At 43.0% G+C, this 19716-nt stretch overlaps 1 protein-coding gene across 3 annotated transcripts in view; it reads left to right on the top strand.

The window, feature by feature from the left end:
* LOC126458595 (DNA excision repair protein ERCC-6-like) overlaps positions 1–19716 on the top strand; it is a 130934-nt gene that overhangs the window by 56711 nt on the left and 54507 nt on the right. For all 3 annotated transcript variants that reach the window (XR_007585665.1, XM_050095745.1, XM_050095748.1), the window contains exons 8-12: positions 146–298; positions 459–586; positions 9562–9719; positions 9818–10015; positions 11842–12135. Coding sequence is in view for 2 of the 3 variants with exons in the window: in XM_050095745.1 (XP_049951702.1) it covers positions 146–298; positions 459–586; positions 9562–9719; positions 9818–10015; positions 11842–12135 (931 nt within the window). In the remaining variant the exon portion in view is untranslated. The remainder of the gene's footprint in view (positions 1–145; positions 299–458; positions 587–9561; positions 9720–9817; positions 10016–11841; positions 12136–19716) is intronic.

The following is a 19716-nucleotide window of genomic DNA, read 5'->3' as shown; positions in this document are numbered from 1 at the left end:
AACATAGGCAATATGTAAAGGGCCAGACAGAAGACAAATGTCAATAACTGTAAGTCCCCTGCACCTTGATACTGATGTACAGATTTTGTAAGAAGTTTCATGTGGAAGAGAAATATTTTCTCTTAATTATAACTTTGCATTTCAGTTACCAAAAAGTTGGTGTACAGTGGCTGTGGGAATTGAATCTGCAACGATGTGGAGGTATTCTAGGTGATGAGATGGGACTAGGGAAAACAGTGCAAGTCATTGCTTTTCTGGCAGGCCTTGCACATAGTAAATTAGTTGCACGTCATGGTGGGTAAGCATCTTAAAATTAGAAATCCTTAAACTACATGATAAATCAGAAATTGAATATTTTGTAACTTCACTATTTGTATGTGTTTTGATTACTTCACCAAAATTTTTTAAGTATGGTGTCATACTATCAAATGTTTATTTATATTACCATGCTCTTATAGCTATCGAGGTTTGGGACCTGTTTTGATTGTGTGTCCGACCACTGTTATGCATCAGTGGGTGCGAGAATTTCATACTTGGTGGCCACCATTCCGAGTAGCTGTGCTGCACGAGTCTGGTTCTTTTGATGGTAAGGAGAAATATATTTTTATTTAAGTTGCTCTTTTTATACTGACTTCAGTATTGTGTAAGTTCCACAGTAACTCTTAAGTTCTAAACTAGAGATGATATAATTGAGAAAATTTTCTTCTAAGTACGCAGTTGAGCAGTTTTGTTTTTAGTTCCTGGAGAAAATTGTTCTTACAGCTCCTACATAATGGGACAGCCAAAAAACCTTGGATAGGTAATGCCAGTTTTCAATAGAAAAATGTTGAGTGCTAACACTGTTACCTTCAGCAGAGGTATTTCAGTCAAGCAACAGGTATATCTTGGTACCGCAGCGTGTAATAGGCATGCACCGTAGAAAATATCATTCTTGTCAAACACAACTGGCTCTTATCCACATGAAGTAACAAGTGCTATCTACAGGGGATTTCAAATTGATTTCATATGTCTATTTTTCCAGAAGGATTTTGACACCATTCCTTAAAAGCAGCTTCTGATCAAATTTACGTGCGTTGATGGAAAGTCATAAAGTAAAACAGAAGTCTGGCATTTCCCAAGGGAGTGCAATAGGCTGCCTACTGTTCTTGATCTGTATAAATGATGTAGGAGACAATCTGAGCAGCCCTTTTAGATTGTTTACAGGATAAGATATCTGTATGGTGCAAAAAGTGACAATTGTCTCCAAACAAAAAAAAAAAAACAAAAAAATTGAGGTCATCCGTTTGAACACTGAAAGCAGTCTGTTAAATTTCAGTTACAAGGTTTAAAGTATGTAAATTCAATTAAGTACCTAGAAATTACAATTATGAACAACTTAAATTGGAACCATTGCATAGAAATGTTGTAAGGAAGATCAGTCAAAGACTGTGTTGTGTTGGCAGAACACTTACAAGATGCAACAAATCTACTAAGGAGACTGCATACATTGCCCGTGTCTATCCTCTTCTGGAGTATTGTTTCACCACATAGTGTCATTATCAGTTAGGAATGACAGAGGACATGAAAAAAGTCCAAAGAAGCTCAACTCGTTCTGTATTATCATGAAAAAAGGGAAAAGTGTCACAGATGTGCTACGCAAGTTTAGTGGCAACCATTAAAACAAAAGCATTTCACGTTACATCAAGATGTTTTCACAGGCTTTAGGATGAAGACTGTGTAATACTTTATAGCAACAAACTGCTTTCGATGAGTGTGACACCACAAAGGTTTACATTAGGTTCGTTTGAGCAGTTGCCAGCAGGTTCATGTGCATGCACAGTTGAGTTGAGTGAGAGCAGTACCTTCTCCCACTTCTGGCTACTTGAAGTGCGGCTGATAGCTGTATCGGCAGCAGCAACAAGCAGCCAGACGCTACCCAGAAAAATTTTTCTGTCGTACCCAAGATGGCAGATTTGTGCATGCGCAGAGCAGCCTGAGTTGAGCTGTAGTGGTGGGAGGGGGATGGGGAGTCTCCAGTAGTGCGTGGAGGGGGGGAGAGTCTCCACATGGCCCGTGTTTAAATTTAGTGATTTTGCTGTTTCCTCTTCGTATACAAGTCTCATGTCAAGTGAAAAGAAAACGGATTTATGTGGCTGGGAGCTATCACGTCTGTTAAAATACATTCACATAATTGTGGAAGGCTGAAATGTGTTACTAGTTTCAGTTTGCTGATATTATTTTATTTTCACGTTTGTGGGTGTCAGGCATTAATTGCCTTGCATAACAATGAAGTTATTTTTGTCAGTTTGCTGAAGAAATTTGGCTTTTAGTAATCTTTTTCGCGGAGGCATTCAGTTTATTTGAAACACTGTTGGCTAGTGTCAACTCTTTGCTGAACTACAAATGCACGTTTTTTATCTTCTGGCATGTATTGCGTTACGTCATAATAAAGAACCAAACATGAGTTAATACTGTACCAACACTCCAAGAAAATTTGTTTCCCGAAAACCACACTGAAAAGCTTAATATCAGGTTGCAGCCTGCTGCTTTGTAAATCTGGATATATGAACATTCACTGTAAGACGAGTTACTCATTTTAGTATGGTTTACAAAATACTGATGCTCTTGGAGTATCCTCTGATGTCCTTCTTTATTTATGACCTAACATAAGACATAATGTTATATACATATGAACATATGGGCTTCATACATCATCGTAGCTGCGCATGCACAGTAACGACGTTCCCTGGCACTCTCTGACAACTGCTGAAATAAATTCTTACAGATTGTGGGAAAATATTGTGAATGGTGATTTGAAAAGTGTTACTTTCAAAATAGATTTCATTTTATGCAAGATGAATTATGTTATGTGTGTGAACGTGGTTTGAATTTCTTAAATAGCGGAGAATTTGAATCTCATTTAAAGCTTAACACTTTGAGAGCCAGCCACTTCAAAGACTTTTGAACCCAGAAGACCAGACATTTATGACATTATTTAAAATTTTACTGGAACATTTTACTGGTGTATCTTAAAAGGAACCCATTACCTAAAAATGCTTGAATTATTTGACGCATTTAAGGTAAGGCAGAGTCGTGAATGTGGTGACATGATGATGTAAAGGCTTAACACCACCCTGATAAACCTCAAACCCCAAATGGGCAATGGTTTATGAAAGAAATGTGACTTGCCAGGTTGCATTTCAATCCTTCCTTATGTAAGACCATGAGAAAGGTGTAAGTTATGTAAATGCTCTTCCATGGATGCATCCGTCACAATGATGTCATCGAGATAGCTCATGCACCGCACCCCAGAACACACACTACAAAAATGCTGAAAAATTGTCGATGCACTAGCCACACTGAACGAGAGACACTGATATTGGTCAAGGGCTTGTTAAGCACAAGGAGTCATGTAGATTCTTCAACAGAACTGTGTAAACAGGCTTCACATAAATCATTTTGAAGAGAATCTGACCCTCAGTGAATTTAACCAATAACTTGTCAAGACGGGGCAAAGGGTAAGTTTCAGTGACAGATTGAGTTTTAAGTGAAACTTAAGTTTCCGCAGAGGGAAAGCTAACTGTTGTGACTGGCAATTCGCAATTTTTCACAAACACAACTTTTATTGATGTAAGTTCACAAGATTGATGACTGAACAACAAACAAAAGGTAAACACACACACACACACACACACACACACACACACACACACTAGTAACAGTCCAATTCAGAGACGAAGATGTAATCTTCCATGGTCGCAGTACACGAGGTCAGCATCCGGCGTGAACTGAACTTCGGGGCTGGTTCTAGCCCCTAAATAGCTGTCTCCAGTCAATCATGTTCTGGTGTAGTGATACTTACTGCAGGCCGTGGCTCGAGGTCCACCTGCAGGAAGCAGTGCTCAGAATGTTTGTTTACATTACCTTGTATGTAAATAGCCGGTGTTTATCATGGTGCTGTTGGTACGCCTTGGCCATTGACAACCTTGTCCTCTATGGTGTAATATGGGTTGCCATTCCTCAGGGGCTACCTTGGCTCCAAACACCCCTCTCCCCTTGGAAAAGCTGGTGTGGCACGGGCGACCACAGGGGAGAGAGTACCAGTGTAGGCTGATCTGCACCTAAGTCCTCCTGAAGGAGATGGTGGGACCCGGCCGCCGGAGAGTAGGGTGTCGCTTTCGGCACGAGGCGGCTGGAACGCCGCAGCGGTGGTGGTTGCGAGGCGACGTCAGGCTGGGCAAGCAGGATGGGGACGTCCGCGTTGTCCAACCGAGGCGGCGCCGAAGAGTGGCCAGGAAGTGGGTTCAGGGGAAGGTCTCGGAGCTCTCCTGGGTCCGGAGTACGCGGCAGCGCAGGGCTAGCAGCCAGCGTCTGCTGGCTATCTCCGGGAAGATCTTCCACCAACTGAGGAGAGGGCATCAACATAGGCCCCAAGGAAGGCACCGGCAATGGAGAGAGAGGAGCCGGCGCTGTGGGCTGCGGTTGCTTGAGGAAACGAGGACGCAGTTGGTTGCGGTGATGCAAAACCAACCTGTCGCCCAGGTGTACGTTGAACAGTGGTCGACCACGGGACCATATAACGATCCCCAGAAGCCAGCTGGGTTGGGGCCCGAAACTGCAAGCCCACACCTTGGAGCCAGATGAATACTGGGAAGCGCCTGGCAGGGCTCGAGGTCCAACCTGTGGCAGGAGGAGATGGAGTAGGGCGACCACGGAGCAGTTCGGCTGGACTCGTTGTCACCCACCGGCGTGGCCCTGTAGGTACTGAGAAATAACGTTAGAGCTTCTTCCGGAGAACAGTCCTCCATGTACTTCTTCATCTGAGTTTTAAAAGTGCGAACAAGGTGCTCCGCCTCTCCATTGGATTGGGGATGGAAAGGAGTGGTAAAGACGTGGTGGATACCATTATCGTGACAGAATTTGGCGAACTCTTGACTGCGAATTGCGGGACTTTGTCTGATACCAGGGTGACGGGAAGGCTATCAGTGGAAAATATTTTTGATAGGGCCATGATGGTATTCTCTGTGGTGATAGAGGAGCGTCGGATAATGAAAGGGAAGTGGGAGTAGGCACCTGTGACAAGTAACCAGTAAACACCGAGGAAGGGTCCGACATAATCCACATGAATGCATTCCCATGGGAGGGAAGCAGCCGACCATGATTGGGAGGACCGGGGCAGCTGGGTACACTGCTGACAACCCCGAACCATGCACTCCATGTCCACTGTCATGCCTACCTAGAAGAAATGGCGATGTGCGAGGGTTTTCGTCTGGGCAATACCCCAGTGACTTTGATGTAAGACGTGGAGAATGCAGGACTGCAGGGAAGTTGGTACGATGACTCCTGGAGTGGCGTCATTTTCCGCACGGAGGAACACTGTTGACAGCCACCAGATGATGGCGTGTGAAGAAGAAGAATCAGAGGTCAGCCTGGAGACAGAGGAAGTGTCGGCCAGCTGCAGAGAACATATCGGCGCACCAGGTGGAGGAGCGGATCTGCGGTCGTCGCTGCGGCCACCCTTTCAGCTGTGACTTGGAATGCAGCTAACGCATCCTGTATGTTGTCATCGACCTGAAAAATTAGCAGGTCCGATGAATCGAATGCCGAATCATGGCCAGAGGAGAGCTGAGACAAGGCTTTGGCGTTGGCATGCTGGGAGGTGGACCGGAAATGGATGGTGTACCTAAAACATGCAAGGAATAGGGCCCATCGCTGCAGGTGATGGAAAGTCTTTGTGGGTAACTGGTCTGATCAGGAAAATAAGGCCACGAGGGGCTTATGGTCAGTGATTAAGCGAAAAGGCTTACTGTAAAGGTACGGGAGGAATTTGTTACAGGCAAACACGATGGCAAGGGCCTCCTTCTCAGTTTAAGAATATTTGCATTGGGCATCCCAATTCATCCAGTAGACGGTGCAAAAGGACAGCCATAGCCAAGAGGAGAGGAAGAGAGGGGTTATATGGCGTGAGACAGGCCGCAGAGTGCAACCTCCTCTTTAAGGTTTGGAAAGCTGATTCACAAGCTGGGGACCAATGAAAAGGCACATTCTTTCGGCATAGGTGATGGAGGGGCACTGTAATGTGGGCAGCGGAGGGAATGAACGTTCGATAGGGGGGGGGGGGGGGTCGCCCCAACCTTCGCATAAGAGGAATAGTTGATCAGTGAGACTGCTGCTCCAGTATCCATCTGCAGCAGCTGACCGTTGACGTGAATGTCAATCATCAGCTTGGAAGATCCCGAAGACTGCACCTGGTTGACATCCATGAGTATAGGCCCCCAACGGTCATTGGCTGGATGAGGAGGGGGCTGCCAAGATCGGCAGACTGAACTGACATGTCCATTACGGGTACACACGGCACAATACGCCGTCCGAAGGCGCAAATTCCTGGATAGGGCGGCTGCCCTGTCAGCGCTGTGCAAAACAGGATGGCTGTCACCGTTCATCGGAACGGACGGCAGCAACGTCTTCGACCTCTGCCAGTGATGCAAAGGGGCTCCGAGGCGTCATGGTCGCGGAGGGCCGCCATTTCCATGCAGGTTTCCAAACGCTTGTCGGCTGCCATAGAGATTTCATACTTGAATGCTAGATCAATGATCTGGTCCAGAATAGGATTGCGGAATCCAAGAGCATCGTGCTGGAAAGCCGCATCAGGGGCGGCCTGGATGAGGCGGTCGCGGACCATCTTGTCCGCGTAGTATCCTTTGGAGACTCGTGTTGAAGTGCCATTTCCAGCTGAGACCTTGCAATTTCGCTTCCCACTGGTGGTAGGATTGGCCAGCCTTCTTGCGACACTGGTAAAATTGGACACGGGCAGCCAACACGTGGAGCCGTCGTCAATTGTAAGGTGCGTAGAAGTTCACAAATCTGGGAGAAGTCAAATAATCCAGAGGTCAAGGTTGGAGTTTTGTCAAGAGAACATACACTTTGGACTGGTTCCCTGACAAAAAGTAGGAACGACGAGCAGCCTCCTGGACAACCTGGTGGATTTGAAAATGCTTCTGGAGCCGCTTCTCATATGTTTCCCAGTCTTCAGCATCCTCATTGAATGCGGGAAACAGTGGGGACGGCGGAACCGGGCGGTTTTGCCAGAGTTCCGTAAATAAACTTTCTTGTGTATCCAGAGAGTCCTTGCAAAAATGTTGAAAACCTTGTATTAAGTCATCCACACTTTGTACCAGCTGCTGTAGGACAACTTCCACCATGAGGAAGACACATGCAGGCACCAACTCGTCGCCACTTGTGTTGTGACAGACAATTCGCAATTTTTTACAAACACAACTCTTATTGATGTAACTTCAAAAGGTTGATGACTGAACAACAAACGAAAGGTAACAATAACTATGCCAGTACTAGTCTCCTAATTGAAGCAAACAAAAGTTCACTTCTAATTTTCCACAAAGGTTTGTGGTAAAACACACACACACACACACACACACACACACACACACACACACACAGTAGTAAAAGTCCAATTCAGAGACGAAGATGTAATCTTCCACAGTCACAGTACACGAGGTCAGCATCCGGTGTGAACTGAACTTCGAGACTGGTTCTAGCCCCTAAATAGCTGTCTCCAGTCAATCAGGTTTTGGCGTGGTGATACTCCCTGCAGGCCGTGGCTCGAGCTCCCCCTGCAGGAAGTAGTGCTTGGAAAGTTTGTTTCCATTGTCTTGTATGTAAATAGCCGGTGTTTACCATGGTGCTGTTGGTGAGCCTTGGGCATAGACAACTTTGTCCTCTGCGGTGTAATATTGGTTGCCGGCCCTTCATGGGCTACCTTGGCATCGAACACTAGTCAATCTTATTCATCTACTACTACCCTTTTTGCAATCGCAAGGGGGGAAACCACTCACTTGGTATAATAGGCTGGCACGGGGGGGGGGGGGGGGGGGGGGGGGGGGGGGGTGGCTGTGCCATAGGTTTCAGAGTAATGTGGGCTGCACAATTAGTGGCAAACCTAACCCATCTGAGAAAAAGAGACAAAACTTGGAACACAGAGAATGTAAGTGATGGTAAGGGATTGGTGAGAAACGAGGTGCACCATATCTGAAATGGAAAAACAAAAATAATTGAAAGCATACAGACTGAACAAATTTGCAGTGTCAGCATCATCCACTACCAAAAAAGTCAAGGAATGAACCACAGCTTTCATAAGTTGCCCCAAAATTGGAATGTACTGCTTGTTGTAACTCAACCAACATAAAGTAATAGGAAACAATGCTGGAGATCCCAAATCCACATGAGTTTGTGACTTCAGTAAAGTTATGGCAGCACCCATGTCCACTTTTAGCCTGAGCTTTTTGTCCATCACTCGCACCTCGATATTAACGTCCATGGAAATAACACACAGACGCTATATGTCCTTTTTTCCTTTAATCATTGCAAGTAGCCATGCACCTGGGCACACAGCCCTGTGTTATGTTGCACGAAGTGCATAGGTAAGACGAGAGTGCAGAGTGCTGCTGTTGCTGTGGTCGTTATTGTTGCTTGGTGTGACGCTGTCCTGCATGGCACAGAGGTTGTGGTTGGATGGCTGCCACACCACCCTCTCCTCGAGAACCGACTTACGCCCGATGACCAGGAACAGGAGCCACTGCAGTGATATCACACCAAGCCTCAATCTGATCACTTGCAGCTCGAGACACCTCAAAAGATTGAGCAATATTTAACACTTCAGCCAAAGATGGATTCTGTCACTGTAGTGCGTGTTGATGCAACTCCTTGTCAGGAACTAACCGACAAACCGACCTTTGCGACGGAGGCCATGGAGTTTGGGCGTCGAATCTCGGTAGGACTGGTGAGGCTGTTTAAGAAAATGATAAAATGCAGCAATGACATGCATACATTTACAATGATGACTTGACAACAGCCAACTCATTTTGTCAAAATGAAAGCAACTTCGGTGCCTGGAGAGAGGGGGTAACTGGCACAACAGTTGGTAGGTACGAGGGGAAATAGAAGAAAGGAACAAAGTCTCACACCTGTTAGCATCAGTGACACCAGAGGTGAGGGATTGTTGCCAAAGCTGCTTCTCATAAGCTTCCCTGTCTTCGGCCACATCATCATAATGGGGAAAGATCAGTGGGTATGCCAACAGCATGGGAGCCTCCAAAGCTATTGTGGCCAACAAGTTAATGATAGCAACTGTTAAGATCCTGCTGTTGCTTGAGGTGAGATTTGAGCACTGCCGCCATGGCCAGAAGAACCGAAGGAACAACCAATAGACCGAGCACATGGAAGTGAACAGCACACTCGCCACCAATTGTCATAATGTGGACCACCACAGGCAGCCTCTGGTGGTTGGCCTGTGCAGATGCTGCTGCCAGAAAATTCAAAGTGTAGTGCACTGGTGGCCCGGTGCTGTGACGTATATCCAAGTATTATGTACAGGATTATAGCAATCTCCCTCTCTTAAGTTTCACATCTGGTGCTGTGTGGTTTACATTTTCAATCTTTTGTAAATAATTGACTTAATGTACTTCTAATAATATTCTGCTGTTTTGCATCTTAACAATTGATATGTTTCCATTCGAAGTATTTGATAGTAACTCTAAAGCTGACTCTGTTGCACTGATTTTGCAGGACGAAGGGAGTCACTGATTGGTATAATAAATTCGAATAAGGGAATACTTGTTACATCATATGTTGGTGTTGTACAGCACAAGGATGCCCTGACAGCCAAGAACTGGCACTATGTAATACTTGATGAAGGCCACAAAATTAGAAACCCTGATGCACAGGTAACCTGTATAATTTCATTTCCACACAATTTCAGGATGAAACCTACAGAATTATATGTGGTTCCTGTTTAGCAAGCTAAAGAACGTTTTCTTTTCAGGTTACACTTGCAGTAAAAATGTTCCGTACCCCTCATCGTATTATTTTGTCTGGGTCACCAATGCAAAATAGTTTGAAAGAATTGTGGTCTCTCTTTGATTTTGTGTTTCCTGGTAAATTAGGCACTCTTCCAGTGTTTCTGGCACAGTTAGCTGTTCCAATTACACAAGGTGGATATGCGAATGCTTCAGAGGTACAGGTATGTGAATATCTCCATGTTTTACAGTCAGTGATTGCTTTTGCCAAATACTAGTGCTTTGCAGTCAGTTTGGGATAAACATCAAATTTAAATCTCTTAAATAAATAATTATTTTTTGTCATTGCTCTTTAATGACTGCATATATTGTCTAGAACAATGTTAATTTATATTTATTTGGAATGATAAATTGCATATAGATCTGAACTCATCTTGAGCATGCAGAAATGTGCACTTGTCAGCTCTTACATTCTATATCTGCTGGTCTTGTGTAACATTTGTCATAGTCATTCTGTGTTTGATCCATTGATGTGTGGTGCTACAAACAGATTATCATGATAAGCTTTCTCTCTTTTTTTTATTAAATAACAAAAGAGGTCCCTTTTCCCATAAATTAAGCCTCGCCTATAAGAACTGCAATTGGATTCATATGATAACCCATATTTCAAATTACTGCAGAAATACTACCTCCCTTCCCAGAATAATGCAGTGTTAATACAGATGTTATAGATTTTATGTTACCTTTTCATTGTGGAAGTACAGTTATGGGGAACCCATCTGCAGTTTGGTAGATTTTGTCTTACTGGCCGTTCTCAGAACTGTAAGTAGCACAACTCATTTAGGATGTTACGCATCATCTGTAAACGTATACCATGGGTAAATTACTGGACAACAGAATCACATGTCAAATCAGACAAAACAAAGGGTGCCTAATGTTGAAAACATAAACAAATAATATTTAAGCAAAACAACATACAACACCACTGTGAATGCCAGGGAAAGGCTACAAGTGAATATCAAAATAAAGAAAAATTGTACAAAAAATTATAGGCTTTGAAATGAAAACAAGAATGGACTCAACCTCAAGACAATGTAGCCCCATCAAAACATATTGCTTCAAAGTGAAGCACTACAGTTCCTGTAGTAGAAAATCAAATGCATCTAACACCAAAATGCCTCCAACCCACATATTACTCTTGCACATAGAAAATCAATTTACAATTAGTTAATAAATTCTGCAGCTGTGCATTTGATATGAATACAAGTAAAACCTGCAATACATATATGTACTGTGTTCAAATATTGATATTACATCTGGCTTACGTTTGATCAAATACCTAAAATGAATGTTTTTAATCATAAGACAAATGTATGTCACCTATAGACTGTTCACAGTACAGGATAGTGAGAAGTGTTTTGTCATGGTTTTAATTATAATATTTTAATGTCTAAACATGACACTTGAGCCACAGCTCTCATATTGCTCTCATTTTCAGTGGGCAGCCAATGTCAAGGCTTAGTTGTCTGATTGACTTGTTTTTACTACTAAACATTTCTAGTATGTCTTCACTGTCAGCACAATGTCTTGTGTTCAGGAGCATAGTTCAGATTGCCATTCAGCCATCCAATTTTAGGTTTTCCAGAATCAGTGAATGTGAATGCTGGTATGGTTTGTTTGAACCTAACTTGGCCAGTTCCTTCCCTAGCCTTGTACAGTGTAAGCCTATGCTCATGTTGCTAGTGACCTTGTTGTCAACAGGTTGTGAATTCTTAATCTTCCATCCTTTTAACTGTCAAGCAATGGAAAATCAAGAATGGAATGTAACAATATAATGAAAAGACAATGCTACTCACCATATAGTGTAGATGCTGAGTCACAGAAAGGCACAACAGAAAGACTCTTGGAAAGATGGCTTTTGGCCAACAAGGCCTTTGTCAAAAGTAGACAATATTCACACAATCACTCACTCACACAAATGTAACTGTGTAGATTCTGACTAGACAGTGGGAAGCAAAAGCATGCCTGAGCAATCTTTGTTATTTTTCAGGTTGCAACTGCGTACCGCTGTGCAACAGTATTGCGAGACACCATTTCACCATATCTTCTACGACGCATGAAAAGTGATGTGAAGGCACACATCCGCTTGCCTCAAAAAACTGAACATGTTCTTTTCTGTCGGCTTACTGATGAACAGCGTCAATATTACAAAGGTTATCTGGACTCTGGGGAAGTGGAACGCATACTTCAAGGCTATACCAAAGTTTTCCTTGGCCTTATAAATCTCCGTAAAATCTGCAACCATCCAGATTTGTACTCTGGAGGACCTAAACTTTTCAGAGGTGTAAGTTACTGTATTCTTTCAGTAATAGCTTAGCTAAAAAGTTGATACTTGGTATGGATTTAAGCATTCCAGTTGTATCTTTCCTTTTTACACATTGTGTTATAGATTAATATACAAAGAGAAAAGAAACTGCAGAGGTGGGCAGATCAGAATAAATAATTTTATTAATGAAGCCTGCAGCAAAAAATAATAAGAAATTTTTTAAAAAGTGATGGCTTTGAGGGACTTTTCAGCTTAAGGTTGACTGTGCCTTCTTTAATCAGATGTTCGCTCCAGCTGCTGTTAATGCAGTTTGGATGAAACCAATATAATATCCAGAATAGATTTATACAGAGTGATTCAAAATACCTGTTGCAGACTTCTAGAGGTCATAGAGGGGATTTAATAGATGAATGATTTTGATAAGGAATCCATGTCCGGAAATTTACCATTTGGATATAAAATAAGTTTGAAGACCAGATCACTTTCTAATCTCCCACTTACAGTATGCACAGAAGCTGAGAAGAGGGAAGAGGGAGCTGTTGTCAATTCCTATTTAGTTATGATATCACAGGAAAACTTTGTCTGACTACAACAGCAGCGAGAAATTGATATGCTTGAAACCAGAAGGATTGGCTGTGGTTTTCCACAGGCACACTACACTCTTAAGTTTGCAGAGAAAGCCCTTCATCACATAGACGAGAACCCAAAGACAAGTACTTGAAACATTGCCCATGCCATGTGCCTCTGCAGCACACAGCACAGAGCTCATTGTGTCCTCTGTGTGCGTACCATGAAGTGGGAGATTTGAGAGTGGACTGATCCTCAAACTAATTCTACATCCATATGGTACGTTTCTGGAAGTGGGTTCCTTATCAAAACTTCATTTACCTAGTCCCCCTACAATCCCTAGAAGCCTTCAGTAAGAATTGTGAATCACTCTTTATATCTTGAAATAATAAATTGCATGATGTGGCATGTAATAAGCTAGTGAATTAGCTCAGCTGTATGCATCTTACTTCTTACATTAGATTGTATTAATATTTCATATTACTGTACAAGTTATCTGTTTGAAGAGCTATCTATGAATAATCTCCACACTAAATCTTTCTGGATTGTTCCGTTGTTAATACATTGTAACATAATACAGACTTTTACATGGAATAGTGAGAAGTACAGGAGCCTCAAAACTGAAAATGTGTAGTCCCCGTAGGATACAGTATGAATGAATGAACATATGCCCGACAGCAAACTTGTCAACCAGTATATGCAACCAACACCAGTTGTTGCAGGTGTCCCCAAATCGCACATTAGTTAACTCTTTTTATTTAATTTTATCCCAATACAGACATGAGTTTCAAATTGATCATCAATCAGTGTTAGAAGCACTTGTGAGAAGTGCCATGAGGGGCTCATCTCACTACAGGCTTCACAGAGTTCAATGAAGTTTGACGATGATAACTTGGACCACCGATGAGCAATACTTCTACATGAGTTGTTTGACTAAAAACAAGTTTCCTACCTGAGTGGAGATCAGTAATCTTAAAATGCTGTCGTGAATCACAGTAGAGCAGCGATTTGCAGTCTAACAACCCTTTATTTCATAGTCACAGAACATACAATACTACATGTCAGAGATACATTGTCCTAAGAGTAAACAAACAGTCTCTCACTTGCCCAAAGTACATCACTCTGTGACATCCTCTCCATCCTGGTTGACCTCCAAAGGTACGGCCAGCTGCACAGGATGACTAATGATGTGACCTTCTGGTGTCCGGAGTATTATCGTCCTTACCCTGCCGTCTCTCCCTGGTAGTACCTTTTCTATCCTGGCCTTCTTCCAGATATGTCAAAGGTCCTCTTGGGTCAGCACGATGTCACCAGGGCGAAAGGGGATGACTCGTCCCGATGGGCGTTTAACTTCATGGTAGTTCCAGAGCTCCAATAGGTATTCTTTAATCCAACGGTTCCAAAAATTGTCACAGTTGCTGTCTCAGTCGGAATTCCTTTGTTAAATTGGTGTTCGCTGAAGGCTCTGGTCCCGTCAGAATAGTCGTAAGTTTTTCTCCCATCAGAAAATGGGAAGGTGTGAGTGCATCACAATCATCTCCTGGAGTTCACCATGGCTTCAATACTGATCAAGGTGGTGTTCAGCTGTTCCTCAGTGAGCTTTGCGAGTCCCAATACCTTCCGTAGGCAACGCTTTATAGTGCCCACCATTCTTTCCCACCATCCTCCCCACCAAGCCGCCCGGGAGAGAATGAATTTCCAAGTAATACCGTGGTGGGCAGGGAACTGATAAGTTTTTGTGGTTGTTATTGCCCTCCAAAGTTGGGCTAGTTCCATATTCGTGGCGTGGAATGTTTTCGCGTTATCTGTATATATCGTGTGGGGTATTCCGCGTCTTTCGGCGAATCGCTGAAGTGCCATAAGAAACTTGTCCGTTGACAAGTCTGTACAGAGTTCGAGGTGTACAGCTCGTGTGGTAGCACATGGAAAAGAGTGATATATGACTTGTGCGTTTCCTTCCCCACTTTGATGAATAGTGGGCCAGCAAAGTCTATTCCGGTTACAGCAAATGGTTTGGCAGGTGAAACTCGTTCAGGTGGCAGCGGTGCTTCGATCTGTTGCCCTCGTGGATTCTTCAATACCTTGCATGGGAGGCATGAGTGTAGGATTCTTTTGATGGCCTGACGAGCTCTAAGGATCCAAAATTCGGTTCACAGTTTGGATAGTACAGAACGAACACCAAAGTGATGGAGGCGGATGTGTGTCTCTCAAATAACCAATTGTGTGAAGTAGTGGGAACCGTCAAGGAGTACAGGATGTTTTTGTTCCCTATTTAGGCTAGTGCACTGCAGTCGACCTCCTAGACGTATCAGTCCATCTTCTAAGAAAGGATTGTATCGTGCAATTTTTGACTCTTTTGGCAGTGGTAAGTTATTCTGAAGTGCATGTAATTCGCTGGGGAAGGAATCTCTCTGGCCCACTCGAATCCAATACATTTTGGCAGCTGATAATTCGGTGGCTGTACGTTCTCCTGAAGATTTATTCTTCTGACGAATGTTGTGTAGGAAGCGAAGAGACCATGCTGTGATACGAATGAGCTTCCAGTAAGAGTTGAATTTAAGTAAGTTCAAAGGGCTGGTTGGCGTAGATATCGACAAGACTTGGCTCTGGGTTTTCTTCCTCTTTTCTTCGGGAGGAAGTCGTACCATCGTTGGAGTATCGTGTGGCCAGCATTCAGGAGGGCGTGTAAGCCAAGGCGGCCCATGCCACCAAATACCCAGAGAATTCATTTGGTAGCAGAGGAGCCCACGTGAGAGGTGGTCAGCAGGATTGTCTGGTCCTGAGCAGTGTTTCCATTGCGTGGGAGTCGTGTGTTTGTATCTCAGTTACATGATTACAAACGAAGGTCTTCCATCTGTTAGGATCACAGCGAATCCAACTTAGTGTTATAGAATCTGCCCAAAATATCGCATGGGCAATGTTAAAGTCTGTTGCACGGCAAAAGTAACACAATAGTCTGGTCCCAACTACTGCCGCTGAAAGTTCGAGTCGAGGCAATGTCACCTTCTTAATAGGAGCAAGTCTGTTCTTGCTACAGACTAAATGGATTACGATATTATCATCTAAGACAGTACGAATGTACAAAGCTGCTCCATATGCCTTTTCCGAGTCGTCACAGAATACGTGCAGCTGAGAGTCTCTTCCATGAGCTGTAGCTATCCATCTAGGGACACATATATGTGACAATGAAGGTAAGCTAGATATCCAAGTGCACCATCGTGCCCCTAAGTCCCAGGGCATAAGTTCATCCCAGCCAATTCCTCGGCACCATGTGTCCTGGAATAACAATTTCCCAATAAGAGAAACAGGGGAAAACAGTCCGAGTGGGTCATAGAATTTAGCCGTACATTGTAAAAGGAGTCGTTTGCTGGCTGGCTCTTCTGACGACCTTCTGATGATTTCGCTAGGATCAATACAGAAGAAGTCACCTGCGGTGTTCCAGTCTATGCCTGAAACTTGAGTCTGGGTGTGGAGTTCTCGCCCTTTTGCCCTCCAGATAGTGTGGAGTTGTTCACAGTTGGTAGCCCATTTTGATAAGGGGAGACTGATCAATTTCATTAGGGTTACAAGTTCATAGTATATAGTTATCACCAAACTATTACCTTCTACTGAGATCACAAAGTCGTCCATGTATGCAGTCTTGTTTATAAGTGGCATCCGGTAAAACGCGTAAAATTTTCAGTGTGAGGACTCGGCCGTATCCGTTCACGTCTTCCCCAAGTGCCCAGAGAGCTTGAATACGTCGCTGGCATTCAATGAATGTTGAATTAAGTTCCTCTGGGGTGGACAGCTTAATTGGGTTTATGGCTTCGAGATAATCTAAGTGGGCTTGAATTATTCGATCCTTGTTGCCGTAACACGCTCGGAGAATCCTCTTCGTTTCTGTGTACGTCTCGGCCGTCACTGCAATACCGTACACTAACTGCTTTGGTTCTCCTGAGAGATAGCCGCGAAGAAAAATGTGTTTATTAATTGTAGTTACCGTCGGATCCTTGTCAACCGACTGCTCAAACTGCTCCCAGAATCGTGCCCATATCTCGATATCGCCTGAAAAAGGCTCAAGTTTGATCGGTGGAAGTTTTACTGAAGCTGTGGGAACACTCATTGTTACAGATTGTACTGGCGGATTGTCGGGAATCTTTATGTCTGCTACCGATTTCGCAAGCTGTTTCTCTATTTCATGAGAAAATCGAGAAATTGTGAGTTTCGCGATGTCTATATAATCTTCGCATTTAAGAACATCATCTTCGTATTCGTCATCGTCTAACAACTTGTGAATATCCTCATATAATTTAATGATGCGGTTCAGAATGCTTCCCAGTCTGTCATTGTAATATTTATAATCCGCGATTTCCGATGTGTCTGACAACCTTGCAACTTCCGCTACAAGTCACGTAATGTTTGCCCTTTCTCTCATACACTTTCTCTTTAGAGAGTGACCTGTGCTTCTGGTTTGTGATCTGGCATGTCCATTCCGTCCGATTACTCCAAAGTTTAAAGCAGTGTCGGCTAGCAATCAGCTGTACCTAGTTGGGCGTTATCTTTGGATCGCTAGTCGAAGTAGTTCAATTGATGGTCGCTAGATGGCAGCACTAGTCATAAACAATCTACAGGCGTAGCGTAGGATCTGATAATTCGTTAAAGCGCTAATCGAACAGCTACAATAGCAGTACACAGCGGCAATAATGTAATCAGTTGCCTTTACAAATGGCACTATAAAACGTGTTGCGTAATAATTCAATTGAACTTAGCTGTGTATGCAGGCGGTTGTCGTCGAAGAGCTTCTTGCATGGTGTGACAAATCGCTGCAGTAAACCCCCTCGTAGTATTGCCGCGTGACGTGCGTCCAGAATTCGTGTTTCACAACAGCAATCGTGGAAATTGTCTCCCGGGTTTCGGAACCAAGTTCTTATATCGTGAATCACAGTAGAGCAGCGATTTACAGTCTAACAACCCTTTATTACATAGTCACAGAACATACAATACAACATGTCAAAGATACATTGTCCTAAGAGTAAACAAACAGTCTCTCACTTGCCCGAAGCACATCACTCTGTGACAAATGCAGTACTCCAGATTGTTTTCTTATGACTTGTGTGTTTGGATTGTATGCATGGTTGTCATTAGGCAATAAAAATATTAACTAATAATTACGTGCTCCCTGTCATTGAAAACGGTATGTTTTTGTCCAGCGTAGAATCTGTCATTCTATGCTTTTTCAGTATATTGTTTATCACAGTTTTCATCCATTTACAAATAAAGTAATGTAGGTATTCCATTGAAAATAATTTTGTAGGAGGGAAATGCCAAAAGACAGTGATCAAGTATCAATTTTCTGAACTATTGTATAAGAGATTGTGTAATGCCAGTTTCTCATTTCCAGGGTGAAGACAAAAATGGAGTAAATTCAGGAAACAGTTTAAAATAAAATAACTGTCAGTGAAAAGTGATCAGAATTAGAGTCTGGGTGTAAGTGTTGGAAAATGTAACACTTATTTATCGTAATTGTTAGTGTTGCAGTAACTATTTTACACTAGTGATTTAAATTTGCCCCCTGTAATAACATAGAAATGACAGCTGAATCACAGAACTGTTGAAACAGTGTAATTTGTTTCAAATGTTGTTTCCATTGAAGATCAGTGTTTTTGCCCTTTGTTTTTCTGACATTTTCATTTGTTAACAAGAGTGTTTCTTGTGATAGAAACAATAGCTTTCTGGGAGATCGTTAACCTTGTAGTGGATGTGTAACCTGTAACATGTCAGCTTTTAACATTTTTTCGTTAGTGTGATCAGTAATTTGACACACATTCTGCTTTTGTATCTTGTTGTTGTGGTCTTCAGTCCTGAGACTGGTTTGATGCAGCTCTCCATGCTACTCTATCCTGTGCAAGCTTCTTCATCTCCCAGTGCTTACTGCAACCTACATCCTTCTGAATCTGCTTAGTGTATTCATCTCTTGGTCTCCCTCTATGATTTTTACCCTCCACGCTGCACTCCAATGCTAAATTTGTGATCCCTTGATGCCTCAGAACATGCCCTACCTACCGGTCTCTTCGTGTGCCACAAACTGTTCTTCTCCCCTATTCTATTCAATACTTCCTCATTAGTTACGTGATGTACCCATCTAATCTTCAGCATTCTTCTGTAGCACCACATTTCGAAAGCTTCTATTCTCTTCTTGTCCAAACTATTTATCGTCCATGTTTCACTTCCATACAGGGCTACACTCCGTACAAATACTTTCAGAAATGACTTCCTGACACTTAAATCTATATTCGATGTTAAAAAATTTCTCTTCTTCAGAAACACTTTCCTTGCCATTGCCAGTCTACATTTTATATCCTCTCTACTTTGACCATCATCAGTTATTTTGCTCCCCAAATAGCAAAACTCCTTTACTACTTTAAGTGTCTCATTTCCTAATGTAATTCCCTCAGCATCACCCGACTTAATTCGACTACATTCCATTATCCTCGTTTTGGTTTTGTTGATGTTCATCTTATATCCTCCTTTCAAGACACTGTGCATTCCGTTCAACTGCTCTTCCAATTCCTTTGCTGTCTCTGACAGAATTACAATGTCATCGGCGAACCTCAAAGCTTTTATTTCTTCTCCATGGATTTTAATACCTACTCCAAATTTTTCATTTGTTTCCCTTGTTGCTTGCTCAATATACAGATTGAATAACATCGGGGAGAGACTACAACCCTGTCTCACTCCCTTCCCAACCACTGCTTCCCTTTCATGCCCCTCGACTCTTATAACTGCCATTTGGTTTCTGTACAAATTGTAAATAGCCTTTCGCTCCCTGTATTTTACCCCTGCCACCTTCAGAATTTGAAAGAGCGTATTCCAGTCAACATTGTCAAAAGCTTTCTCTAAGTCTACAAATGCTAGAGATGTAGGTTTGCCTTTCCTTAATCTTTCTTCTAAGATAAGTCGTAGGGTCAGTATTGCCTCACGTGTTCCAACATTTCTACGGAATCCAAACTGATCTTCCCCGAGGTCAACTTCTACCAGTTTTTCCATTCG

The sequence above is a fragment of the Schistocerca serialis genome, chromosome 2 (genome assembly GCF_023864345.2).
Source record: "Schistocerca serialis cubense isolate TAMUIC-IGC-003099 chromosome 2, iqSchSeri2.2, whole genome shotgun sequence".
NCBI lineage: Eukaryota > Metazoa > Arthropoda > Insecta > Orthoptera > Acrididae > Schistocerca > Schistocerca serialis.
This window is presented reverse-complemented; position numbering and strand designations above follow the sequence as displayed.